Source organism: Calliopsis andreniformis, unplaced genomic scaffold (assembly GCF_051401765.1).
Source record: "Calliopsis andreniformis isolate RMS-2024a unplaced genomic scaffold, iyCalAndr_principal scaffold0022, whole genome shotgun sequence".
Taxonomy (NCBI): Eukaryota; Metazoa; Arthropoda; class Insecta; order Hymenoptera; family Andrenidae; genus Calliopsis; species Calliopsis andreniformis.
In genome coordinates this window covers 8,236,728-8,264,395 of record NW_027480432.1, presented here as the reverse complement: position 1 = coordinate 8,264,395, position 27,668 = coordinate 8,236,728, and the positions used below count along the sequence as shown (strand labels likewise).

Below are 27,668 nucleotides of genomic sequence, written 5' to 3'. Positions count from 1 at the left end.
AGAAAAAGATGTGGGAGATAATTAAGTTTTATACATTTGCATGTATATATTATGTACTTGTATATATTTTCAAAGGATGTTGTACATTATGTCGTGCTAATGTCGGCATATATTCGATTATTAAATAAAAATATACGAATACTATAATAATATTGAATTTAATGATATAAAATCTCTTCGACAAACTGTATGTTCGTAAAGTTGTATCAGATGATTCAGATGAAAGAATCGTCAGATTCGTTCCTGTCAAAAAAATTTAACGTAATTGCGAAAGTAGGTGACCCCCGACAGAAACTGAAAATCAATAAAGTGCAGCGGAATCTGTAATGCATGGGGAAGGAAGGTAGCTTCGTTCTGTCATTTCGAGGTTATGTCGGCCGAATTTTCGGAAGGCGCCGAGTGTAGGGTGTTCTATTTTTGTTTCAACGAAAAGTGTTTATTCTTGCCAGCCGTAGGCACGCGTCACACATTATAATGCATCTAAATGTGAGAAGAAGTCGACACGAAAGTGCCGTGAGATAGTACAAACATGGGCAGAAAGAAATCTCACGGATCGTCTAAAAGTAAACAACACGCTCCACATCAAAGGCAATTATCCTTGGCAAAAAGGAACGAGATAAATGCCTTGTGCGAAAAGCTACTTCATCGTGAGTATTATACATTTTTTATCAAATATTTTATAACTGTGTCATTCTATCTCTATCATGCCATTCAAAAACGACTTTGACCCTTCTGTATTGTCGGCGTAATTTGATTCGAAATCGAATTTTGACATTAAATAACTTTTAAGAAAGTACTCAGTTTAGATGAAATTTAATTACTTTTATCAACATTATTTTAAGAATGTATCAGACAAAGGAAAATGCATTTGGTAGTGTTCTGTATGAGATACACGTATTTGTTATTCTGGCACTGTATGGGTCATTAAAATCAGAAAATCTTGAAGAAATTGAACAGATTTTTGAAATGAGAATCCTTTTACATATACCTTGACTATTCTGTGTTTTTCTGAGATGAATACATCTAATAATTTTTGTTTTTTTATACCAGTAAGCAGTAATTCGGCGTATGCAACACAACTATGGGAGAACTATATAGAAATATCATCAGTTTTGGAGAAGGTTAAACGTTTGGAGGAAATGAAGACAGAATCATCGAAACGATCCCAGGGGATTGGACAATTCGTAAATTGGCTTAAAGAGAATGGCGCAGATATAGATGGAGCAAGTGTTGCAGAGTTTCCTAGCTATGATCTAGGCTTGAAAGCAGAACATAATTTTCTTGAGAATGATCTTATTTTGAGGATACCAAGAGGACTTATTTTCAGTATTCATAATGCAGCACCAGAGTTGACTGTTTTACAGAATGATCCGTTAATACAGCATATGCCCCAAGTGGCATTAGCAATTGCCTTACTCATAGAGAGGCATAAGGAAAATTCGAAATGGAAGCCTTATTTGGATATCCTTCCTACTAGTTATACTACAGTCTTGTATATGACTGCTGCTGAGATGATTGAGCTTAAAGGCAGTCCTACTTTAGGTAGATATTTACTCTGGAAATTGGTTAAATATAAAGTAATCATAAAAATGTATAATTAAGATTTTATGATTTTTTCTTTGTAGAGGCTGCTCTAAAACAATGCAGAAATATTGCAAGACAGTATTCCTATTTTAATAAAGTATTTCAGAACAACAATAACGCTGTGTCTGCTATACTCAGGGATGTTTTTACATATGAGAGATACTGGTGAGTAAATAACAGATTGTTATTCTTAATATTTTGAGTTTAGGAAAATGGTATCATATTTATACAAAAAGTCATTTATTTCGCTTACAAATTACTTGTATAAATAAATATATATTTTATCCTATGCATATAAGTTTGAACGTTTAAGTTCATAACATTAGGAAAATGTGAATGTTTTCTGATATCTGATAATCAAAGTTTCGAAGAAGATTGCACTAATTCTAACACTCCAAATAACATTGAATTTTAATGATTAAAGTTAATTAAGAACTCTATACAATAATATATACAAACACCTGCGTCTGAAAAATCAGTCTATTGATTCATTGTTCTAAGAGCAATATTACAGTCGATGATTCGATGAGATGTGTCTCACGCCTTTCACTTCGTGTCATCGCTGAATTCAAGGTACACAATCAGCCTTCGATGTGTAAATTAACTTAACGTAAACGAGAAAATACTGTTATTTTCAAGGTTTTAACGGAGCCGTGACAAATGCGGTTAAATTGGTCTGCCATCATTTCATGTAATCAGGTATAGTTTCCCAGCTGTCATTAGCGTCCAGAGAATCATTATCGATGTCACTTTTAGGATCGGCGTTTCCCACAGGTTCCTGAATTTCGTGTTTATCTGGCCTTTTCGTTGTCGACGTAGCGACTACGTTTACCATTACAGTGCTCAAACTGCTCGAATTCGATAGTTTCCTGGCCGCCAGCATAGGACCTTGGAACACCGCTCTGGAAAAGGTATTTCTGTACCTGTATTTCTGTTTCTGTCGGATCCTGCATACGATGAATATCGCCAGGAAGACGACAATCGTCACCCCCAGAATCGCGCCGCTTGCTATTATGCTTGGTTTCACTTTCGACAGTGTTTGCCCGTTCTCATTCTTCTCGTCTTCGTCAAAAACACTACTCGTCTCGCTGTACACTGCCTGGATATCAATGGAATTTGGCTCCTGTCGTACTATCTCCTTAACATAACCAGAATGAATGTCGTTTGAGGTGTCATTGGTGTGTATCGTCTCGACATTATCCTTCACAAATACAACTCCGAAGTTGTTGTTACGTTCGGGTAATTTTCTGTCTGGGATATCATATTCGCCTGCAAAATTGCGCTGAATGTCTTTCGCGAAGGGCAGCGAGCCGAAGGTCGTCAATAAGTCGACGATCTGCACTGTGCGATGTCTTTCTTTAATGTCTTCTTCATTGTGTATGTCCTGGGGTGAATTATCTTCCATCTGTATAGTACTTTCATCTGGGTTAACAAAATTGGTGGACTTCGATGTCGATTCGCTACTTGTAATACTAATTCCTTTATCATAACCTTCAGTAATACTTGTAATTGGTTCTACTGTTTCAGTCAAGTATTTTTGTCCAAATTCGTAGGGAGCGACTTTTGGTGAAGGTAAAGTGGTTGCTTCTGAATTACTCTTGCCCTCGGGTTGATGTTTACTCGGTTTCTGTACTCTGAGTCGCGACACTTCGGCCAAGTGAACTTTACTAGAACCCCTCTGTCTCAGAGCGATTAGTTCCTCCAAGCTCATGTTCCTAGATTTAAGCAGACGTTCCAATCTTTTCCCTGCCGATCCAGACGCAAACAATTCAAAGATCTCAGCCCGTGCTTCTGGCTCCACTTCTGAAATAACTTCATCATAGCTTTTCTTTTCAGTTGTGTTTGCAGTTTGATGATTTTTAGGTGGATAATTAACATTCTCTTCAGGCAAGCTCCCCGAGGGCACTGAGTGGCTCTTCATCGTGAAATTAGTACCGTAGGAAATGGCATCCAGCGCAGACTCTATTTCCCTCATTATACTTTGTCTCATCTCGTGTTCGTCGACAGGAGCATTAACTTGCGTGTTATGTTCTAGGTCATGGTACGTCGTCGGTGCGTCATCTTGGTATTCTTGCTCGGACACCGTGCTGTAATCTTCACGCGTCAAGATTTTATCCCCTTCCTCGTTCCCAAACGCAATCGACACGTTTTTAATTAGCTTAGTGCGTTCTGTGGGACTCAAGATGTGTTCGATGCTCAGCGTTGAGCCTCTGTCCTCATAATTATCGTTCACATCTTTAACCGTGGATTTATCGTTCTCCTGATCTTTCATCATCAACCAAACCGGAGACATGCTACTCCGTCCGTTCTTGTAATCGGTGAAATCAGAGAATTCCATAATTTCATCTTCATCGAGGCTCTCGGCTTTGATTTCACCATCGTTCGGCAATTTCCCAGCGTTATCGTTGCTCGGCAACAGCTCCATGGAATTGGTTGCAACGGGTAGTGGTAACGATGTCGTAATAGTCGTTGGCGCGCTCATAAGAGGTGTAACTTCGGTTCGTGGAGGATCCAGAGTGGTGAGAATCGATTTTCCAGTCGTACTCTCGGCTTCTGAATACATTTCTGCGCGTTTCGTGCTGCTTAGAATGAGCTTCGTGGAATTAGCTGGGTCTGTTATATCCACTGGGATAAATGAGATTCTAAGTTCCTCCTTTTTCTGACTATTCTTTATGTTCGCAGGCTCTGGATCGGTTACCCATTGCGGTTTCTTTGCGGCGTAGACTTTCGTGAAGGAGTTAGACACCAATCTCGACGTTTCATCGACGTAATCCTCGCCTTCGCCGCTGTCTTTCGATTTCAAGGCGTTAATCGCGTCAGCTTTCCCTTTCAAGAGATCGTTCAGCGTCAGATTCCTGCGCTGCAGAAGCTCGGACAAGCTCAGACCTTCTTCCTGTTGCATTTTCAGCAGAGATTTCAGTTCCATAGCGTTCTGGACGAATTGAGGGTTCTTAGACTCAGAGTCTGAGAGATTTTTCTTAATGCTTGCAGGAGACCAGGGCTTAGAATTGCTTTCTAATTCTTCCTTATACGAAGACGTTTCGTTTTCAACAAGGGCGAATTCATAGTTCTGCGGGGGTCTCCTTTTTCTTGGACGAGGCTTCAAGTACTCCTCGTCGTCCAGTTCATGTTCGTAGTCATTTGCATGAATTTGGAAAGTTCCTTGGTACCTCGTGGACGTTGGGTCTTTATTTTCAGCGAAACTTAGGATCTCTTTGTCTGACTCTTTAGAGTTGGCTATGTGTTGATTAGTAAACAACCGATTGTTCCTTCTCCGCGGCGTCCCCTCGCGTTCTCTGTATCCACGCCTCTTATCTGTCGATTCGTAGTCTTCGTAGTCGGTATAAGAAATTCTTAAAGTGTCCCTGGAACGAAGGGCATCTTCTCCACCATCGTCCTGACGACGCTTCGATTCCTGACGACTGTAATCGTCTTCTTCATCTTCGCTGTCTATTTTGTCCCTAGAATATCGTGAGAACTGAGAAAACGGAAGTAGAGGCACCGTATCGCCGTCCCTCCACTTCGGTTCAAGAGCCTCGCCATTGTTCCGCCACCTGCCAACCAGTTCGCTCGAATTCTCTTGCTCGTCGTTGATCCCGCGACCTGATAGTTCCTCTCTGTCTTCCGTCTGCCCTCGCGTTTCCTTCTAAAAACAGATTGGTCTTAAGAAACATGTAAACAGTCCTTGGCGAACAGATTGGTACACCTCAGCCTACAGTTCGAGTTATATTTGATGGAAGAAACTAGAAAAAGTTATTTTTATGAGTGAAAGGGACGCAAGTTTGACAATATTCTTGGTCGAAATTATTATTACTATAATTTGTTTAAAATAATAGAGGTATTCATGAAAATTTTTAGTATTATTGAACAGCGTAATAAGATAGATATGACAAAGAGACTAAAATCTTTGGACTTTAGCTACTGTTTTTCTTTCAAAGAAAGCAAATTTTTATTTAAATAACTGGTTTGCATCGTCAACAGTTTGAGAAATAATTACTTTGCATATAACATAAAGTTTGGTCAATGATTAATACATTGCTATGTAAAGTATTTGATATTCATTACTTGTTAGTTTGGATGTTGAGAACCAGGCCAGTGTTAATATAATATTTCTGATGTGGAGTTATTTCTGAAATCTTCTGTGAAAGTTTTTATAGTTCCTATAAGATTACATCATAGAGGAAGATATCATAGAGTTGTGCAGACTAATCTCCCAGTTAGTTAATTTCAATTTTAAGAGGAAGTTAGATGAATAATATGAAACAATTGGAACATTAATCATACAATCTATGATGGATTTTGATGATTAAAATTATTCCTTTATTTTTAGAGTTATTGTTATTCTTTTGTTGCTAATATTGCATTAATACAATACTGGCTGTGAGAATCTTTTTATTGATTTTCCCAATCTACAGGCAAAAAGTAGAAAGTAAAGTTGCATCATTGTACGTTATGTATGTGTTAGAATATCTCAAATTATTTACTAATTTCAGGAAGTAAAAATTCAATTTTAACCAAAATGATAATACACTGTTAATTTTGCAGTGCGAAAAATATAGAAATTATGAAATCTTTTTTATACCTATTCTATGTGTAATATATCTATTTTATATTTACTAGTGATAACAAAATAATTCCCTAATCGAGATTAAAAGTTCATGTAAGTATTCAAACATCAACTTTTTATTTTTAATCTAATTCTTAAAAGCTTTTATAAATATGCTGGGATTTAAAACTACTGTCCTTCAATATTTAATTACCTTTGAGTTAAATGTTAAATGAACAAATATATCCAAGTAAACGAAGCATGCGCGCATAAATAGTGGATAAAGTTCAACGACTATAAAAAGGAAAGTGCAATGTCTAAATGTAATTTGTGCAATTTTTCTTGCGTAAAATACAAGGGCGACGAGAGGCAACCAAGTTGTTTGCAATTATTGCCAATTCGATCGGCTTATGATTTACAATTACATGAATATTTTTTTCTATGATCGATGTAGACAGTTCTTGAACAGTTCTGCATACGTACGTCTTTTATTGTTGAATACCAATAATGAGGTCAAAGTGTGTATCTAATTATGTCGAAACTGTTGCAATATCATGATTACTTTTTTTATAACAGTAACACCATTTTTTTACAATATTCTTTTGCGTCATTCTAAAGAATTAATTATCGATAAAGACAGAAATAACTCTATGATGATTCGTTCTAATTTTTTAGTATTTTAAGTAGTTTCTGTATTATATCTAACTTTTGTATCCATTTTTAAACGCTAACTATAAAATCAATGCTTCAATTAAAAAATCGTGAATTATTCACTGTGTAATGAAGCTATTTTCATTCAGTTATGTAAATTTATGAATAAGCTTCGTTAACTATCGAGTTCATTCCACTATTATAAAGGTGACACTGAATACTTAAGTGTATTGATATATCGAAAAAGATTGAACAAATTTAAAGTGGATTTATAAAATGACTTAAAAAATTGGTGAAAGAATACTGAAACATTAAAAAATAAGACTAAAAACACTAAAAAATGAGTTTAAAATTGATTTTTAAAGTAATATCGAAACATGATAGATTGTGATTGATTAAAAGAACGATGTCGATTAATATTTTCAAAAGTATAGTGGCTCTAAAACAAAAACTGCAGTTGCTGTATACAATTGCGCCAATGCACAAAAGTGCATACATAAAAGTAGCATAGTAATATGCACTTTCTAGGAGTATTAATTCAGCATTGTTCTCTTTAAACATTCCAGTCATTTCATTTATGTCGAATCATTTTTTAAATTACTATAATCACGTCAATAAGCAAGAACAATTTCCTTATGAGATACAAAGGCATGCAAATTGCCCATCACAGCAATTTTCTCTTATTTGTGTACAATAACCTCAGCAAACAATCATTTTAAAAACCGCAGAGCGTCTAATCTCTGCCATGAAGCTGTCTAAACACGGAAGTGAAGGATTTGATGAAGTTTCGAAAAAAACAAGACTCCTCTCTCACCAAAGCAGAGAGCAGATTCCAAACAGAGCGGAAATTATCTACTGTTGCTTCAACAGTGTTCGAATAAATCAGACATAAATTTCAATAAAGATTTCTATATCATGATTCAAAACAAAAAGATTAAAAACTAGACATACCATCTAGATAAAAGGTGAAATTATTGAAAGTATCATTTGTATCTGATGTATATATTAAGAAGTTAGAAATAGAAACTCATTTCAAAGTACATATTAAAAATAAGATATTAGATACAAAAAAGAATTTCAGAGAAAGGCTGCAATTTATGTATAAATTAAAATACTTAGAAGACATCCATTTAATACAGATTCATACGATCTTTGGAATAATGAATAAATCTCTAATATAATTACGTACTTGTTTTCAAAATTGCTTTTAAAAATGATAGATATTTTTAGAATTCTAATTCATTAATAACTTGTCGTGTAATAATTAATTAGCAAATGTGGAAGAACCTAAGTAACTATCTTTCAAGAGTTAACATTTCATTATTCTCTAATAATAATTATTATCTATATAGCAATCGATTTTTGGTTAAATAAGTTTTGGCAAGTGTCATTTAAGAAAAATTGCAAAGGAAGGGGTGGAAAGCATAGCGTCTTAAAGGGGGCCAACATCCACGATCGAAGTGGCGTTATTATCCAAAGAAAACGTCATTCCTTTTTCCATCACGTAAGATTACGCGAGTCTATGAACTGACCGCGCAAAATATGCGACAAAATGTTTGTAAAGTCTCGAAGTTTCCGTGCTCGCTGCCAGCTTTCTCTTTCTCTACTGGCCTACGTGCTACTGTGCGGCTAGTTTTTTTCCGCAGCAACGACCTCGACGTGCATTTTGACATTTACTGTCGTCAGAGTTGCTCGAGCGACAATAATGAATAAATCGAGCAACTGCGATTTATAGCCACGCGCCTAGGTCAGGTGTTCTAATCGCAAATTGCTCGGCGAAACTGCGCGCGGAGCGAGAACGTTCGATGTCCTAGATGACAGATGTGGCATTTTTCAGAAGTGCCTAATTAAACTGTAGAAAAAGGAACTCAATGATGTAATTGAGTTGCGAGAAGAGTGTCTCTAAAACTGATTAAGTTAAATATTTTTTAGAGATAAGGAAGTTAAAAATTCAGTATTTAAATATTCAATATTTAAAAATTCAATATTCAATAGTTAAAATATTTTGAATAGTTAAAAATTCAATATTTAAATATTTAAATTTCTCTGTATTTACTCCAATATAATATTAATTACGTAACAAATGAATTGGTAAAAGTGGTTTCAGTTGACTATTTTAGATTTCAAGCTCTTGCAGAATACAAAATATATCTAGTGAAATATAGTATATCTATGTATATAGTCAAAGATGTTGGTTATTAACATTATTTTTGATTATTTACTTAATGTTTGTGTAATATTTTAGAATATAATTGTAATTTGTATAATGAGATCAAATGAAAAAGTACTAGTTTTTTACTAGCTACAATTCATTCTGTATCAATTTTAAAAATAATGCAATGAAAATTGAAGGGTGTGTTTAAAAACGAATACAAAATCTATGTAATTTAGGTATATGTTGAAAAAACATCTGAATGTTCTTAGATCGTTCTTGCATTCAACAGTACAATCCTTTATGGCACAGATTTTTGCCTTTAATAAACAACAAAATATATAAATTGTTAATTACATTGCAGTTTATAAACATTTAGTTTCAAAAAAGTAGTTTCTAACTTTATTATATTACTGTAAATTTAAAAGTGGTATATTAGTATGGTTCAATTCGACATCATTAAAAGTTCTTTTTGTATTGTCACTACTTACATTGATTATCGACTGAAGCCCATATTCCCATGTTTTTACTTCACTTCACGAGTTCAGTATTATTTGCAATTCATGATGACTAAGTTTTTGGAAGAATTCAGACTGTGTATGAATTTAGTCTTTTGAAACAGTTTTGTTTTAATATGGATGTTAAAACAATTTAAGGTAACTAAAGAATATAAGATTAAGGTTTGTTTTTTTGGCGCGAGATCGATGAGACTGGGATCAGATTAGTATAAAGGGATTAATTGGGATTTAAGTTTAAGTTAATTAAATAGTTCGCATTGTTGGATAAAAGCGAGTACGAGTTAGGGTGCATGGCTTCGTTGAATATTGTATAAGTATAAAAATAAATAATAAAAACAAGTGTCTCTGAATAGTAATAAACGAAACATGAATTTTTGAGAACATTGATTTTTTAATTTTGAAATTGAATGAATAAAAAGAATTAACTGCATATTATTAGAATTTTTGTTACAACATTATATTACAGATATATTTAATGTCCTGTTTTTTTAATCAATTCATGTATTATATATTTTATGTTTTTTAGTATTTTTTGTATCAAACTTTCTTCTTGTGTTGGTGTTTATAAATAATACATTTTTTTCTGTTCTTTTAAGCAAAGACCTGACACCAAGATTCTCTGAATTTTCAAATTTTTTAACAAATTCATATATAAAAGTAGAAGAATATATTATAGAAGAATAGCAATTTTACATAAAAGTTACACTAAATCAGTTCCTAAATACGCATAAATAATTTTCATATAGAGCTTAGCAGTTTTTGCAAGCGTGAAATATTAAAAAAAAATGTTGCAAAAATGAATTCTAAAGGAAAGCAGAGTGTTTTATACATTCTTTTCTCCAGACGCTCGATCTTCCAATTTTCTCAAGCGGTACGTAATTATGTATTCAATACTTTTACTCATGAACGGTAATCGAATTCACGAACTCGTCGGGTAAAATGTTTCGAACATTTCACAACGCTACCTGTTCCTCGGCAGAGACAAAAAAGTTAAAAAAGGAGGAGAAAAACGCGACCGGTTAAAAGAGCAAACGACTACTTTAGTTTGGGGGGCGTTCACCCCTTCGTATCATTATAAAACTCGAACACGTTTTAAGGCTTACGTTTCCTCTGCGTTCGGTAAATATTCATTTAATTATGTAGTAAGTTGCTGAGGGGCAAAATCCTTCAATTCATGATGTGGACAGTAAATACAAAAGATAATTAGTTAAGAATTAATCAGGAATAATTGATGAGGCTAAGAATAGTTTATGATACATGGTATCATTGCACAGGGGATAACTTTTTGTACTGAAATAAAGTCGATAGTGTAAAATAAATTTTCTTTGTAGAAAGCTTCACTTCTGAGAAAATTGAATTACAAAATTTATGCCATATTAATCCTCTTTTAACTTCATTTTCATTCATGAAATTATAATAAAGAGATTATAGTACATATCAAATGCAATGTTCGTAAAAATTTCGTAATCTTATGAGTTGATATGCTCTCTATTCAAATAATTACTTAATCAATGCTGTAAATGAATAGTCAAATATGTAAATGTGTACTTATCTGATACATCTTATCTATTTTTTCAAAATCGAAGCTGCAAAAAATTGTATTCTACAATTTTAACTTTATTTAGTTTAAACTATTGTTCCATATGCAATGTATTATTAATTGTACTTTATTTTTTACGACACACCTGATTCAATTTAACAATCGTATGCATTGTAATTATTTCTCAAATTTTATTGACGACGTGATGTCTTATTTGCAACACTTCTTTAACACAATGACCGCTTAGCCACACCTGGCTGCCAATATTATTTAGTGTGATTGTAAGTGCTATTGTAAACTGTACTTCGTTTCGAATAACGTTAATTAGAATTTCTAGCAAGTAAGTGCTAGCAATATCCTATCCCATCAAAGCGAAATTACTTAAGTGTCGTAAGAGATGTGCAAGTTGTTAGTTTCCTGGAAATATTGGGAAACGATAACTTAAGAAATAATTTTTAGTTATTAATTTAAAACTGAAATAACTTCGACATGGTTCATCGCTGACTTCCGTACAGTTACTCTTAATTATTTTTTAACTGTTTTTTCGAGGTTTCAAATTTAGACAAACTGAATTTAATTTGTTATGGCTCTGATTGAACCTCCCAAGTTCAACTCGATTTTAATTTCTACTTAAGTCTTCAGTAAATTATACCTCTTAATTTTATTGCAATAATGTTCTCAAATGCTAGTAATTTGTAATTAAAAATAACTGGTGCATAACTTTAGAGTCTGAAAAAACAAAAACAAAAAAAAACTGCATACTTAAAATTGCACGTTTTTCTATTTACCTCGAAACAAGAGAATGTCATTTTCACCGCACAGCAGAATCTAAAATTCAATCATCAGAAAGCATCATGAATTTTTCAAGCCACTGCTATAAGCAGAGTAATCTACAAACTGAACCCTTTGCAAAAAGAAGCTCCTGTTTCCCTTTTCTTTCCAAACATCTTGATCCCACAATTTGCACAGCTCCACACACCCAGCGATCCTCGCTGGAAACCTGCTCGACCGTTCACATCTACCAATGCCGAGAGATTTCTCTTTCGTTTCTTACCCGATGGCTCGGATCATCTCGAGGAACGAGCGCGTCTACTCGAACAGGCTCGGCTGCGGTGCCTCTATCGCGAGGGAAACCGAACGTGGAAAGCGTCAACGAGAGCAGACAGAATGTTTTCCACATCGTTGCAGCGTGATCGGAAGACCGAGAGCTGCTCGTCGTAGATGCACAAAGTCCCCAGTTCCTCCTCCACGCTCAAGGGGATCCACTGCTCCCCGCTGTCCTTCTCCTCGCTCGTCAACAGGTGCACGTAGATCACCGCCGCGCACAGGATAACGAAAATCGCGTTCTTCCTGTTGCACAGGCCCAAGATTTCCTCAGGGGTCATGCAGACCTCTTTTGTCCTCTCTCGGTTTTAATCACGACGCTCCCTCGGGGCTCGCTCGCTTCTGCGACAGTTGCCAGAAGTTGGCTGAGGTAGAAGACTTTTTACGTGCAACAATTGTTTCAGTGTAAGCTTTGGTCCACTTTGGGGAGAGGAAGATTGACTTTGGGTGCAATGAGGCCTTCTGAGATGAGAATTGGTGAATTTGGAGTCTTTAGTTTTGAGAATCGTGAGCTGGGATTTCTTCTGGGATTTGGGTCAATTATTGATTATGGAAGATTTGGGGAGTTCGATTTTGAGAATTGTGGGGAGGTGTAGTTTAGGAGTTGAGTAAAATGATGATGGAAACTCTGGGGACTCTGACTTTGATGAGTAATTGTGATCCACTTTGGGATTCGAGTTGAATGTTGACTTTGAAAGCTTTGGGGGCTTCAGATTTGAAGATTGTGATGTTCCACTTTAGGGTTCGAGTAAGAAATTGAAGCTTCTATGGAAATTCTGATGATCCACTTCTAAATTTGAGTGAATGGTTTACCATAAGTTTAGGGTTTGAGTACAAAGTCAACTTCGAGAACTTTAAAGTTGGCGATTGCAGTCCTTCTTAGAGAACAAAACTCAAAGAGCTTTAAATTCCAGAATTGTGATCCACTCCCAGCCTGGGCTGGCAAATCGATGATGGAAGCTTAGAGAGCTTCAAATTTCAAAACTCTGAGTCCACTTTAAAGATTGAATCAAAGAAATGTTAGAGATTTCAAAGTTGGTCTACTTTAGGATTCATCAAAGCCCAACCAATCCACTTCAGAATCCAAGTGGCTAGCTCCTCATAAAAACAATCGAGGTCCAATATCAAATCTCACTTTAATCCCAGTGGAAAGCCAACAGGGAGGACTCCAGACATCAGAATTCTAATCCCTTTAAAACCACACAATAAACTCGATCATAAAGCCTCAAGGACCTCGATCTCAAGATCCCCGATGATCCACTTTAATATTCCACTGTAGCTTCCCGCGGCACCTCAAATCCAGAGATATTGTCAAGGAAGAGGCGTCCAGAGGTCCTACCCCGCGTCCTTCATCGACCAATCTTCTCACTTTTATCTCGTGTCTCCCAGCAGGGAGGAAGAACACGTCGAATTTCCTCTGAATCTGTCCTCGGCACTAGTAATCACCGCGATGGCCGCGCTGCAGCATTTTTAATCGGCGCGCGAGGCAATCCTGGGCTCTCGTCACTTTCGAGGCGGCACACCACTCTTCCTCCACGCTCGGCAAATCGTTCTCGCGTACTGACGCCGGTTTTCTCCACGCGCGATCCTAAGTAAGTCGGTGAAACTCGAGAGCAGTCTTCTACTAAACGTTTGCCGAGCCGAGGGACGCTCTCTTGCCTCTCCACGACCACTACCGGATCACCAGAGATGAAATTCATCTGGTGGCCATCCCCGATGCTAGACGGCGCGGGATCGGTTCGATCGGGAAGAGAGATGAAAAGAAAGATCGAGCGGCCTGATCAGCGATACGCTTCGGTTCATCTTTCCTTCCAGCGAGGAATGATAGCGGCAAATGGCGCGTTTTATGGTAACGCTGTTTGCGCTCGGCGAAGGCAGTCTCGAGGGAATTATTCAGAGTTTCGGAGAAACTTTGTTGCGGAGTCTTGGTGGGACGAGCTCGGTGGGCATGGTGGTCGAGGATGGCTTGTTTCAGATTCATAGGGAATGTAAAATGCTCTCTTGTCTTTGACAGAGTTATAGTGACATTAATGAAGCGTTATTAACTCTAGTGCAAACCCTCTCTAAGTCAAATTTTCGTATATTAAATCTCTCTTACTCGAAAACTTCGATAAGTCGAAACCTCTATAACTCGAAGGTGTTAGTTCTTCCCTTGAGATTCGAATTATCGATGTTCGACTGTAGTAAAATTTGATGAAGATTGTTTTTATAATATGCTTCCAAATTATGCTCTATAACTCGAAGGTGTTAGTTCTTCCCTTGAGATTCGAGTTATCGATGTTCGACTATAGTAAAATTTGATGAAGATTGTTTTTATAATATGCTCCCAAATTAATATGATTGTTTATTATCCTACGTTTTATTTTGCAAGAATATTGTGTTTGTATTAAATTGAACCCGAAAACAATTAAAACAAGATTAAATAAACCTTGTTTCCTTGAATTAGATATCTTTTCAGAAATTTATGATTTTTAAAGCATCGATAACAATAAGTTCTTATAATGTATTTGTTTCATTAACTCATTTTAATTATTTAAAACTGAAAAAAATGTTGAAATTATGCGGTTAGAGTAACGCAACATAGTTTTCATATTTTCTTAATTTTTTCCTGCTGTTTATTAAACAGCTAATAGCAGTTTATTAATATCGCGTTTCGATCGAGAAACATTTAACTGGATTGTTCCACGATTTCTTATTTAGATTCCTGAGTAATTAAAAACGATTGCGAAAAAAGTAAATTGTTCCATTATTATATAATTCTAGTCGGATCAGACATTTACCGCGAAAGTACCTTCCTTTTATGAGTGCTAAGGAAGAGGTCTTTTTATATCGTAGAATTAGATGTGCAATTAATTTCGTTCGTTAATTATGTAGCTATTATGCAATTTTCTGTTTTTGTTGACAAACTTTTTATCTATAGAAATTGCTGTTAGACCATGTAAAAATTTTCTCCAATTATTATGGAGCAGTAAAAATACACTATTCTTTAATTCATTCGGTGATTGAATAAACGAAGGCACAGATAGAGAAATACATTTTACATTGTTTCACTCAAGTAGACACACATGAAAGACAACCTATATCTGATCGCTAATTTGCAATAATAATACAGTAGAGATACAATAATTATTTCTTAACAGAAAAATTTCCGATTTGAACTGAAGATTATTATTTAAAAATTGAGAACTATTGTACAGAATTCTTCACGATGTTCTTTAAAATAATGGAAAAACTAAAGTAATTGTAAAAAAGATGTTATAAACTATGAAAAGATTTCGACACAGCAAACTTAGCAAATAATCTAAGCTTTACTCCCTATTAGCTCTAATAATGATGGTTCTGCTGTATCATAACGATTGACAAACAATAGGACGTTCCTAATTTGATCGTACCATTTTCTACGATCTTCTACCTGCTAATGGAGAGAAAATCTAATTTCAAATCCAATGTTTGTTACCGACATTGCTTTAACGATAGTAATTGCAGTTATGAACATATTATGAGTGAAAACAATGCGAAGTAATCGTTGGGATAGCTCCGTTTTAATAGACTAGGATTTGAAAAGTTGATTCACACGGCAATTATCTAAAATTCAGTAGAATTGCTGATTGAAATAATAGGTAAAAAATTACCAAGAATTTCTTATTTGAATGATAATACACTATTCAATGGATATTATAAAAAGATCCAAATAAAACAAGTTCTTCGTTTTTTAGTAATTAAGTAGGTACACTGAATTCTACCTGAAGTAATTATTTGAGAAATTAAAAGGAAGGCTAATTAAAAGAAAGTCCAAGAATCAGAACTTTCTCGTCCCTGTTTTTTTGTGGACGCGGAAATTACTTTTAATTTCTTCATTTTGTATATACAGAGTGTTTCTAAAATTACTGTGTACTGTAATGCTATAAATTGCAGAATCTTTTTCGAAGATTTTCTACTCCCAGGTATATTTATTAATTAGAATAGTTAGATTTGTTCAAATTTCCTACACAAAATATTGAAACTTAACCCATTTAGAAAAGTCCTAAAAATATTCAAAAGACGTCTCTGAGACATCTGATGTTACAGATCAGTATATCTCTAAGACGTCTTAAAAGACACTCATAATACGTCTTAAAGACGTTTAAATTACGTGTATAAGACGTTCAGTTAAAAAATTGAGGTCTTTAAGACGCTTTATGGACGTAAATTTCGCAAATTCTTAAAACGAACACTGTTGGATGTTTTCAAGACGTCCAAATTATGTCGTAAGACATTCAGACATAAAATGGACATAAAATAGACGTCTTCATTTAATTTAAAATCCAAAATTCTACCTTGCAGATCTCTTTCAAAAGTGACTTATCTTATTTTGCTTATACTGTAGAATATTGATATCTAATCCTCAGAAAGGGCTAAGATGAGAAAAGGTTTCCAGGCTTCCAGAAAATACCAAAAAAAGAAGAACTTGAATTTCCCTGAAATTGCCTTTCTACGATCAAAGACTCGAAAAGAAAATGAATTTTCCTGTGCGAGCACGAATCAGTGACAGTTTCGCGATCGTTCGCCAGCGTGCAGCTATCCCGTAGTAGAAAGTGCGCGCGAGATCTCACGATCTTCGATTCATAGCACGACCTTCCCACGTGCAGTGGACTGTGCATCCATCCCCACGGTGCAGTCGGTTCACGCTGTGCTCGTCTCCCGATTCTTATCTGCGGCTCGCGATACATTGCGAAACGACCACCGTCGTTCCTATTCTTTTTCCTTTTGTACGCGCTGCGTCCTCTCGGTTCTACCCCCACCGCGAGGCGCTCGTTAGCGTCACGCTTTTCGCCACTTTCCTCGCTAATTAACCAGCGACGATGATACATCGGCGCACGCAGGAGCATTATGTCGATCGATTCAATAACTGACTCGCTCAAATGGCTGACTGATCAACTCCGTGAAGCGGAAAGAGGAGGGAAGATGAACGATGAATTTGACGAATTTTAAGGGTATTTTTTATTTATGGGATAAGTAATGAATTTTAGGATATTTTTTAGTTATAGGATAAATAAGGAATTTTAAGAATATTCTTTATTTACAGGATACACAATTTAAGGATATTTTTTATTCATAGGATGAATAATGAATTTTACGAATTTTAAGGGTATTTTTTATTTGTGGGATAAATCATGAATTTTATGAATTTTAAGATATTTTTTACTTATAGGATAAATAAGGAATTTTAAGAATATTTTTTATTTACAGGATACACAATTTAAGGATATTTTTTATTCATAGGATGAATAATGAATTTTACAAATTTTAAGAGTATTTTTTATTTATGGGATAAATCATGAATTTGATGAATTTTAGGATATTTTTTATTTATGGAATAAATCATGAATTTTATGAATTTTAGGATATTTTTTACCTATAGGATAAATAAGTAATTTTGAGAATATTCTTTATTTATAGGATACACAATGAATTTTAAGGGTATTTTTTATTCATAGGATGAATAATGAATTCACGAATTTTAAGGGTATTTTTTATTTATGGGATAAATCATGAATTTTTGGATATTTTAGGATATTTTTTACGTATAGAATACACAATGAATTTTAAAGATATTTTTTATTCATAGGATGAATAATGGATTTCACGAATTTTAAGGGTATTTCTTATTTATAGGATAAGTAATGAATTTGATGAATTTTGCAATTCAGTTTCAAGGAAATAACCAAAGTAGTCTGAGCATCTATAATGAACTGTTTAAGAAATTATTAATTTTGTTCCTAGGATATTTACTATTCTGTTCAAATTCTTGCTTTAGAGTTGAAGATTTGTCAAATTTATGTTATTTATTAATTGTACATACCCATGTAACCCAGAGACAGTGTAAGGCAGTGATAAGATTCAAAACTTCAAGTGTCAGTATGTACCTATTTCGAGAAAAGCATGCATGATCTACGACGATTTATTTTAGTATCACGAATATAAACCTGACGTTTAAAAGAATGTAGAAGTTATGTATTTAGAACGTTTTCTTTCGTACATAATTTCTTTTCAATTATTAAATTGATGTAAGTTAATGTGCCTTTGGTCTACCTAATTATAAGTAAATTTCTCCATTGCGTTGGATTAAGAGTTAGTGAACCTTTCTTTATAGTAATGACCCATAAATATTTAATTGAATTTATATCTGGGTCATTCCCAGCTGATGGAAATAGTTTTCTATGGTTTACACTCTGTTTGAAAGACACTTTACTCGGAGAGGAAATCTTCCATTTTATTGCCTTCATTTCTAAATAAATATCTTTTATATGCCTACTAATTGAATTTAAAATATGGAAAGCACTCGTAAAAATTACACATGGTTCTTCAGATTAGATTGAATAAACCATAATATATGCGTATAGTCATACTTTAATTTTCATTAAAAATTAGGACGATATTAGATATATGATATATTAGATATATTTATAAACAGAAGAATCTTAATTAAAATTTTCATTTTATGTTCATGGAGACTGAAAAGCATCTTTACATAAGCATTTCCTGGTGGACATTTTGAAGCCTAAACAATACATTTGAAAGCAAAAAACCAAATCGATATTAAGAATAAATGAAATTTATGTCCTTGACGATCTCTAAATTTTAATTTTGCATATTATTACAAAATGACAGCCATGTAAAGTAATGGTCTAGAATTTCGATGGAAAAATCGTCCTTTTTTTTTATTATTGACAAATTGTAAATCAAATTTAAAAAGTTAGATCGTCATGTACAACGTAAGATGCCTAAGAATATCTCTTGTAAATTTCAAGTAAATCTGTCGAGTGGTTCTCTAGATATGATGTCTAACACATTTGAAAATCGCGTTTAAAGTTTTATACATGTATATGTAGTATATGTATATGTAGTTTCTTCTATTAAGTATCAGCACTCGACCACACTGTGTCATTTAAAGCTGTATAACTTGATCAATTTTCAGACATCGATATGAAATTTCCAGGATGCATTCTTGAAACCTGGTTTTCCAAGCGTGTAAAACCAAAAAACCTATTTTTTAATTTATCTATATAGCTGTAACCCCTTAAGATATCTCTGCGCCCATTTTCTTCCGTGTACATAATCCTTTTTCAGCCCATATTATATTCTCTTCCGTTGCCGAGATCCTCAGCGGCGCTTCGTCAGAAGAGGAGCCGTACTTTCACGCGAGGCCGAACTTTCATATGGTTTATCTGGCTCTGGTAACACGCAGAGGAGCCGAGCGTTCCCTTTTCCCGTTCTTTTTCCACGGAACATAATTTTCTATTACCGCGTAAACGCGACCTCTCCAGTTTCCCAGCTGATCTGCTGAATCGCATTACCCTTCTTTCGCTCGTCTACTTCGCGAGACGCGTTGTTCATCGCTGGAAGAGCGTCGGTGTCGTGAACGAAAGCCCAGTTCCGCGGGAACCGTTTCTCTTTTGAGATCGTTATGAAATTTGTCGCTGTATGGACTGGTATGCGCATGGTGAAAGAGAAATTTCATGTTTTCAGTTATGTAGTTATTTAGAAAGGTCATTCTTTCACGTTTTTGCAATATTCCGCGGCTGGTTTCGCTGAGGTCCTTTTTAGATGCGTAAAAGGAAGTGGAGGAATGAGTTGGGTTTCTGAACGTCGCACTGTTTTATCTTGGCGAAGCAAAAAATTCTCGAGAAGTCCTCTCATGTTAGCATGTAAAATATTAAATCAGTATTGATATTGACTTTTGAATGTTTCGTGAAGAAAAATACTTACGAGGAGGTAAGGTAAAAATACTTACTGTTGGATGGATGTATTATACGTGTACGATGATCTAAGAAAATTTCCTTTATCGTTGTTGCAGCGTTGTATTCTCAATGCATTTTCTGTTTCTTGAAGTAGACGTGTTGTAACAGTTAATAATGTTCATGAATAGTAACTCAAGAATATATAACTAAAATTTAAAAATTCTTGAAGAAAAAACAACATCTAAGGTATTTGTTAAATAACAATAAAGTCTAAAGTGACTTTCTCATTATTGAAAGTAATTTCCTCGAGTTATTTTATGTTTCTGAATATTGTATTGTTTTAATTCCATAGTTACTTTTCTTTAAAACCAGGCAAGCAATTAGAAAATTTTATTCCATAAGAATCTGTTACTTGTCTTTTTTCTTTTAAATAGAGAATCACCTTTTCCTCAGTTGAAATCAATAGAAATGTCTTAAAATTGCCAATTCTCCATATTTAAAATTTTCAGAATATATAAAATTTTCGTAATTCAATATTTATAATTAAATTTCATTTAGCTTTTTTCTTGCTGGTACATTCTCTTCCTAGATCCTTTTAAAAATTCTTTCCTGTTCTCTCGCAAAAAATTTTGCTGAATTTAAATTTCAACTTGCATAAGTCAATCATGAACATTCTACAAGCTTGGCAAGCGAAACAGACATTTAGAGCTACGACGGATTCGTATCTCATGTATCAATAATGAAATCCGCTTTTGGAGACAGATTTCCTTCTTTACGTAAGAGGAAGTAACCTAATTGCCACGCGACAACCAGAACGATCTCCACAATACGATCAGAGCTTTCATTCTCTCCCACAGAGTGTCCATTTTTGTCCTAGCGAGACAATCTAGACAAGGCTGGCTAAAGAAAGTACCGCAGAAAGATTGGCGCCGCGAGATGACGACAGAGAGAGAAACCAGTAAAAGTAGATTTGCTCTCATTTTGTTCATCCAATTGTGGAAATTATGCTGCAAGAACGTTTATAGCAGAAGTCATCAAATACGTTGACCATTTGCCATTTTATTTACATTTCCATACATAGTCGAACATTTTAGATATTTTAGAAAGCAAACTTTATGTTCCCCCTTTTCCTGTTTAAGTTTATGAGTTTTTGTCTCAAATTCAAATGGCTGTGTAGAGCATCTGCGTATTTTTCCTTGCGCACATTTCTGCTGTCGGCTCGCCGTAAACTTGTGAAACGTGAAGCGTTCTCTCCCAGAGAGAGAGAAAGTCGAGGGAACAACGCGCACGACAGCGAGGCTGGCAATGAATCTTCTTTTACTTCCATTTCCGGAATTCTGGGTCAAGTTCTTGTCCGAAAAGAAGATTCAGCTGTTGGTCGATGGCTTTATAGCATGTTTCCCTCGAAGGCGAAAGTCACTTCCAAGTTTTTTGGTAGTGTTTACCGAAATTAAACTGAGAGTCGTTTCCTCTTCTATTAGGATTCTTTTTTTATCGAAATTGTGAAGCAACTCTTCATTAATTTTATGTAGAGTGGTCCATCCAGTTTTAGTTTCGTAAATAATTATACGTATGAAACACTAGATACATGTAATGTTTCTTGCTGTGTTTAGCTTCTGACAAGTAGAACTTTCTTATCTCCTTTCTATTTAATGTTTCTAAACAATGAGGTGAATTTTTATGGACAGAAGTTTCTTTTTTCATTTAAATAAAAAAGAAAGAAAAGACAAGCTTTTGAATTGAAATAGATAAAAACATTAATCTTATTGCTAGTTACAAGTAATAAAATAATTGTTCAGAAGATGGATTTTTTAAAAATTTTCATATAAAAACAATACATATAAGTACATAAAAGCAGTTATATGTAAAAATATTACTTAATTCCTTTAACTAGAAGATGAAGATAATTCTATCTGTCATTTAATTCCTCATTCATTCAAGTTTATCAAACTTTATTAAAACTGAAGAAAGTAATAAAATTTTCCTTGCAATATCTCATTTTCTTCTTCTTATTATTATTTCGAATTATGTAACGAATATTTATTCATCATAATATTTATCACATCATTACTAGCAATATTCGAATTACAAAAAATTGAACATTGTCAATATATCCACTTACAGATATTAAATAGCTTCTTCTTTATTATTCTCTTATTTAATAATATCTAATATTGATCTATTAACATCTCATGTAACTTCAAGAAAAAGTTTGTCAAGACATTCCTCATCACCATCTGTTAATGAACATCTGACGATTTATATTTTGCAATGAAATTGATGTTTCAGCTGGGCAGTTTCTACAGTAATGACAAGGCAGAACTTAATTCCAAGCGAAGATGGTTCACGCATGATCCACGCTTTGATCCCGATGTGGGACATGTGTAATCATGAGAACGGAAGAGTGAGTCTTTTCTTTAATGTTCTACCTGGTAAATGGATGGCCTCAGCATCCTCTCGTTTTTATTTCAGATCACCACGGATTTCAATGCAACAGCGAATTGCTGCGAATGTTATGCTCTGAGAGACTTCAAGAAAGGAGAACAGATATTTATTAGTTACGGGCCCAGAACGAATTCCGATTTTTTTGTACATTCAGGATTTGTTTATATGGATAACAAACAGGTGAATTATTTGGTCAACTTTTTTTTTAATTAAGTCTGCAGTTAAGATTCTGCAGGATAATTGCACTTATTGATTATGGGTACTGTCCTTCTTATGCATATATTTATAAGTTGTAATATTTTTTGCAATTATTAGAAAATTAAGTAAAATTAGAATTTTTGTCTGTTAAGGTTCCTTTTGGGGTATATAATCTTACAGAAATTGTAATTTAACTCTCAAATTGGGTCCCACATGTTATGAAACACTCTCTATATGTACGTTTATGTGAATTTTCATACCTCTAAACACCTGCTCTTCTCTGTTTTTTAAAGGATGGCTTCAAACTACGTCTTGGAATTAGCAAAGCCGACACCCTCCAAAAAGAGCGCATTGAACTACTAAATAAACTAGATCTACCCTCCGTGGGTGAATTCCTTTTAAAGCCAGGGACAGAGCCGATCTCTGATTTATTGCTAGCGTTCCTAAGAGTATTTAGTATGCGTAAGCCTGAACTTACTCATTGGCTGAAGTCAGACCGTGTGAATGATTTGAAGCACATGGACTGTGCTCTGGAGACTGTCGTCGAGGAGAACGTCCGGAAATTTCTGCTTACTAGACTGCAGCTCTTAATTGCTAATTACCCGACGACTCTGAAGGTGAAAGTGAAACGAAATACCGTTTGATTGTAGCATAAAGCAGCTCTGAGGCTGCATTAGAAATTCGTAATCGCGTTACGTTCGTTTCTGTTTCTTTTTGCAGGAAGATCTGCAGCTGTTGGAAACGTCTTTGCCGCAAATTAAGAAGCTAGCTGTTCAGCTTAGGGTAACGGAGAAGAAAATTCTTCAGGGCGCGCTGGAATATATGGAACAATGGATTAAAGCTTAAATAAGGGCTTCGCTAGTGAGGATTTTGCTTTGTCGATGGAATTTGTATTTTCCTTCTTGATGTCGATCTGATTCGAGTAAAGAACAATGACGAAAAGGGAACAATGGTATTAAAAGTCTATTGAAGTGTGTAAAACAGTGGACAAATTATATGTGTATGTGTATTTAACAACTATACAATGCAAAGTACTCGCGTGTTCCAAAATGTCTTGATTCTTGTTTTCGAGAGATGAGAACTTTCAGAGGCATACAAATCGTTTTTATCTATCGCATTAATATTTCTTGTCGAACTATATTTGGAGCGATGTAACTAATCAAGTTCTAATCTCCGATTACAAGATTTAACAGATAAGATACTTTCAGCTTTGATATATAAAAGAAAAAAAGAAAAAGAAAAAATGTACAAACAAAATGTTACTATTCATGGATATTTATTTTTCAAAGAGAATAGTTAAGAGATCTAATTCTTTATGTAAGCTATTGTGCGATATTACACAGGCCTACGAAATCAGACTTACAGAACAATTATATGCCGTAAAATTTAATATCGAATTTTAACAGTACGCATAAAAGTAAGACAAGCAGTGAATTCCAGATATATTTCCCAGCCAACAATGTTGTATTGTATCATGTTTATTCCCTAAAACTTGTGGTGATTTATGAAACTTGACACAGTACGCTTATACGAATGATACCTATTTAAAATGATATCGATGTATCCAAACATATAAAAAATTAACAAGGTAGAAATAATGATCTAGATGATGCTACAGCAGGACTGATAGCTCTGCATATTGCTTTCTAAATACGTCGGGGAGTATACATGATACAACCAAATGCAAATATCACATTAACTAAACGTTACATTTCCTTCTAATACAAAATGCAGAAAATATATATGATTATATTACTTTAACAAATCTCTAGAAAAATTGTCTTGCTATCCGATCCAAAAAGTTCTCGAATTAGAAGAATCGATACGATACTCATAGTTATGCTCTCAAAGTAATGTCATCGACATCATGACAATATTGTGTCTGAATAAATGGGCGATATTCCGTATCTTACATGATTGCTAAAAAAATATACATGTATATGTTCATCCCTGCGACAAGTGAGGTCAAACTGTAATACAGTTTATTTCAGAACTTTTTGATCAGATAATACCGAATACACATTCTTATTAGTAATTTATACGTTGATTCATGCCAGTCATATTTATCATTATATTTAATACATGCTACAGAATGTTTGATCTATAGTAACGGCACGTTTCATTCTTGCAATTCATTTTAATGACCAATTTCACATCCTTCATTCCTTCTATTTCAGCTGGAATTAACTTCTGGAATATTATCTTAAACTCATAGCGCATTTTAGAACTCGATTTTATCTTTCGATAAGCTTATGTTATTGTTTCGACCAGCGTAATTCGTAGGTCCACTTTTTAGTGCTCGAAGTAGTGCTTCGCCAATAGATTCTTCTTTTTGTTCGTCTCCTTTTTTCACGTTTTCAATACCATGATCTTCCTGAAGATGCAACATGAGAGAAGGTAACGCATAAAATATTTTGTCACAAAGATTGCACTGGAATGTTTTCCCGTCCACTGACTGCAAGCAATGGAGGTAGTCTTTCATAGAATGAAAGGTTTGTCTATGCAATGCCAAATGTTTCTCATGGTCCATAGAAAGAATGAATTCATAAGAACAAATTGGACATTTTAAATTGTGTTTCGCCCACACTGTATGCGCTTTTAGTCGGTGTAAACTATCGTATACTTTACCGCAAACGGCACACTTCATACATTTGTGATTATTTAGCGTTTCTATGCTCTCGTACAACCCACCGCATTCCTTACATTGATAAGTTCTTTCCCTTTTACATGCGTGCTTGAACCAATGCTTCTCCAGTTGCGGCAGCACGTCGAACACTAATTTGCAGAGAGTACACACGAACCTTCCCCGATGATCTCTTTTCATGGTAAAGTTTGATGCTCGTATGTCCCAGTGTTTCTCGAAATTATTCTTGCGCATTAAATTTTCGTTACAAAACTCGCATTGATCTTGATGTTTGGATAAATGAGTGAACAACATTCCAGGTTCTGTATTTGTATAATTACAAAAGGAACATACAAAAGTATCGTCTTCCTTGTACATATGAGAATATAAATGCTTCTGGAATGAGTTTGAAGTGAAAAACATTGCTCCGCATGCTGGGCATTTTAAGTAAGGTTTACCCTTATCCGTGTGATATAATGGCAGAGGTCTGAAAGTTTGCAACCAGGCAACATTATCTTTGGAATCTGTAATATTTTGGTCCATAGAAGACTCGTCGTAATCTATTTCTTCTATGGTTGGCACACGTTCATCTACATCTGTAGCAATGATTGAATGCTCTTCTTCCTTTATTTCAACTATCGGCTCATGCTTCGGTATGAGTTTTCTTAATAATAATACTTTGTTACGTCGTTTGGAGCGATGCCTGGATTTAGACTTTTTATTCGATATAGAACGTTCAGTAGACAATTTCTTTGTCATTAATGCCTCATCCGACTCCAGCTGAGTTATTATTATATATTCTTTACTATTAGGTACAGAAGTAACATATGATAGAGGCGACTCCGTTTTCAAATCGTCCCAGTCACTAATAGTAGACTCACTAGTAACTTCAGAGTCATTCTCAATAGATAAAAATTCAGAGGATACATCATCTTCCTGAGATTCAACATCATCGTCATCATCCTCTGGAGACAGAAGTGCTTGATCTAAGATTTGTTCATTTTGTATGGGATAGTTACTCTTCTCGTAACTATCTCCTTTGTTTTTCTCTTCACTAGTATCTTCATCTTCCATTGTGTTTTTTGTAAATTCTTTGTATTCTACGTTTTCCAATGTTAGCATTTTATATTCATGAATATTTTACAATTTGTTCAAATGTTCACTGTAATACAAAAATCACTATGTTATGATGTTTACAATATTTAAGCGCTCTAAACTGAGATCTGGATAATCAGAGTTGATATACAAGGTGATTCTATGAACTAGGCCAAAGAGAAATCATAAAGAAAAATTTTGCACTGTTTAAATGCAGTGGTATTTAATAATATGTATAGACTAAGCGAACTAGGGGAGGAATGAACATTTGCTCGCATGATCTAAATACAACATAACAATAACAACATTTTCTCTCTTTAAAAGTTTCTAGAATAAAACACGAAAACATTATTTATTAATGAAACAAGGGAGATGCAAAGATGATTTGTGCAACAAGGATTTGCATTAGTTCCACATTGTAATGTAATGTGAACAACTTTTCTTAATAACAATAAGTTGCTCCTTTCTGAACAATCTTTTGTTACATTTACTGATGTCACTACCAACAGGTGGTAGAAAAGTTTCTACTATTTATAAATCATCTCTAGCTACCCAGACCTTAGCTACTGTATCAAAAATTTCCTAAACCAATTTGGAGTGATCAAGATCTGCTTGCATTCACACCCTTTTGTTTGTTTCTCTGACAAGCCAAATATAAGTTACTAATACATGAATTAATATCTAAAAAAGTTCCCCGTATACAATGGAATCTTATATTCGATTTTAAACCGCGACACTACAGCGTAAAGATACTATGATGTGTAAAATTCTAAAGAATTAAAGTTAACCTCACTTTTACTTAACAGCCACATCTTTGTTCGCCACATTCGATCATACGTACACGATTATAGTAAATTTCAGTGTAAACAGTATCCACAATTACGTAGACAAAGCGTATTTACATACAGATACTTAATCTGAGTATTCTTTGAGGAACGCTTCTCCACTGCACAAACATTGATTTGTATCTGCATGGAGTTCTTTAAAGACGCATCAAGAGATGGGCAAAAAAAAGTGAACGTTGTGGCAAGTGTACAGCATTCGATATTCGGTTTCCAAATTCCACGTGCAATTCCACGGTTCGGAGCTGGTCGTTACTATTTGCACCTGACGACTTTGATCAGCTGTTTTGTGATTATACGAAATTGACAGAACGTTTCGGTGTGCGTCCAACTGATGACCTGCTGTTGGTGATACCGAAAGTAATTCTCAACCTCTCGATTCTGAACTTCTGTATTATGTCACAGAGTTCTTGCAGATAATAAATGTAAATGTGAAAGTATTTGCTGAGTGTATTTATGTGACAAAAAGTTTCATGTTGAAGTAAAAGGTTCAATATTTTTGATGAAGAAAATGGGATATGAAAAGTTTGAAACGGCGTTGATCATAAGGTTGAGAAACATTCACAGAACAAGGTGTATAACTGTACACAGCGTGTAAGATGCCCTCATTTAATACGATCATTCAAAATATACTTTGTTGTTCTTTTGA

General features: G+C 34.6%; 3 protein-coding genes across 3 annotated transcripts; 1 reads left to right on the top strand and 2 right to left on the bottom strand.

Annotated features, from left to right (window-relative positions):
- Nucleotides 1-76: 76 nt before the first annotated feature.
- Setd3 (SET domain containing 3) lies at nt 77-24,597 on the top strand. The gene is made up of 7 exons (XM_076390702.1): nt 77-647; nt 1,051-1,542; nt 1,626-1,749; nt 22,106-22,220; nt 22,289-22,441; nt 22,753-23,076; nt 23,180-24,597. The coding sequence occupies exons 1-7, from the start codon at nt 530-532 to the stop codon at nt 23,303-23,305; spliced, it is 1,452 nt and encodes a 483-aa protein (XP_076246817.1). The 5' UTR covers nt 77-529; the 3' UTR covers nt 23,306-24,597.
- LOC143186877 (uncharacterized) lies at nt 1,930-12,470 on the bottom strand. Its single transcript, XM_076390700.1, has 2 exons — nt 12,046-12,470; nt 1,930-5,230 (listed from the first exon to the last, which is right to left on the bottom strand). Exons 1-2 carry the CDS (start codon nt 12,169-12,171, stop codon nt 2,267-2,269), a joined length of 3,090 nt encoding a protein of 1,029 aa, XP_076246815.1. The 5' UTR covers nt 12,172-12,470; the 3' UTR covers nt 1,930-2,266.
- LOC143186878 (uncharacterized) lies at nt 23,446-27,668 on the bottom strand. Its single transcript, XM_076390701.1, has 2 exons — nt 26,966-27,668; nt 23,446-26,244 (listed from the first exon to the last, which is right to left on the bottom strand). Exon 2 carries the CDS (start codon nt 26,202-26,204, stop codon nt 24,681-24,683), a length of 1,524 nt encoding a protein of 507 aa, XP_076246816.1. The 5' UTR covers nt 26,205-26,244; nt 26,966-27,668; the 3' UTR covers nt 23,446-24,680.

Bases quoted from the DNA above. Each gene is read 5' to 3' on its own strand.
- Setd3 (XM_076390702.1), top strand. From the start codon at position 530: ATGGGCAGAAAGAAATCTCACGGATCGTCTAAAAGTAAACAACACGCT. The intron at 648-1,050 runs GTGAGTATTATA...TTTTTATACCAG, and splicing joins GTGCGAAAAGCTACTTCATC to TAAGCAGTAATTCGGCGTAT. The intron at 23,077-23,179 runs GTGAAAGTGAAA...TTCTTTTTGCAG, and splicing joins ATTACCCGACGACTCTGAAG to GAAGATCTGCAGCTGTTGGA.
- LOC143186877 (XM_076390700.1), bottom strand. From the start codon at position 12,171: ATGTGGAAAACATTCTGTCTGCTCTCGTTGACGCTTTCCACGTTCGGT. The intron at 5,231-12,045 runs GTAAGAAACGAA...ATCTGTTTTTAG, and splicing joins GAGATGATCCGAGCCATCGG to AAGGAAACGCGAGGGCAGAC.
- LOC143186878 (XM_076390701.1), bottom strand. From the start codon at position 26,204: ATGCTAACATTGGAAAACGTAGAATACAAAGAATTTACAAAAAACACA.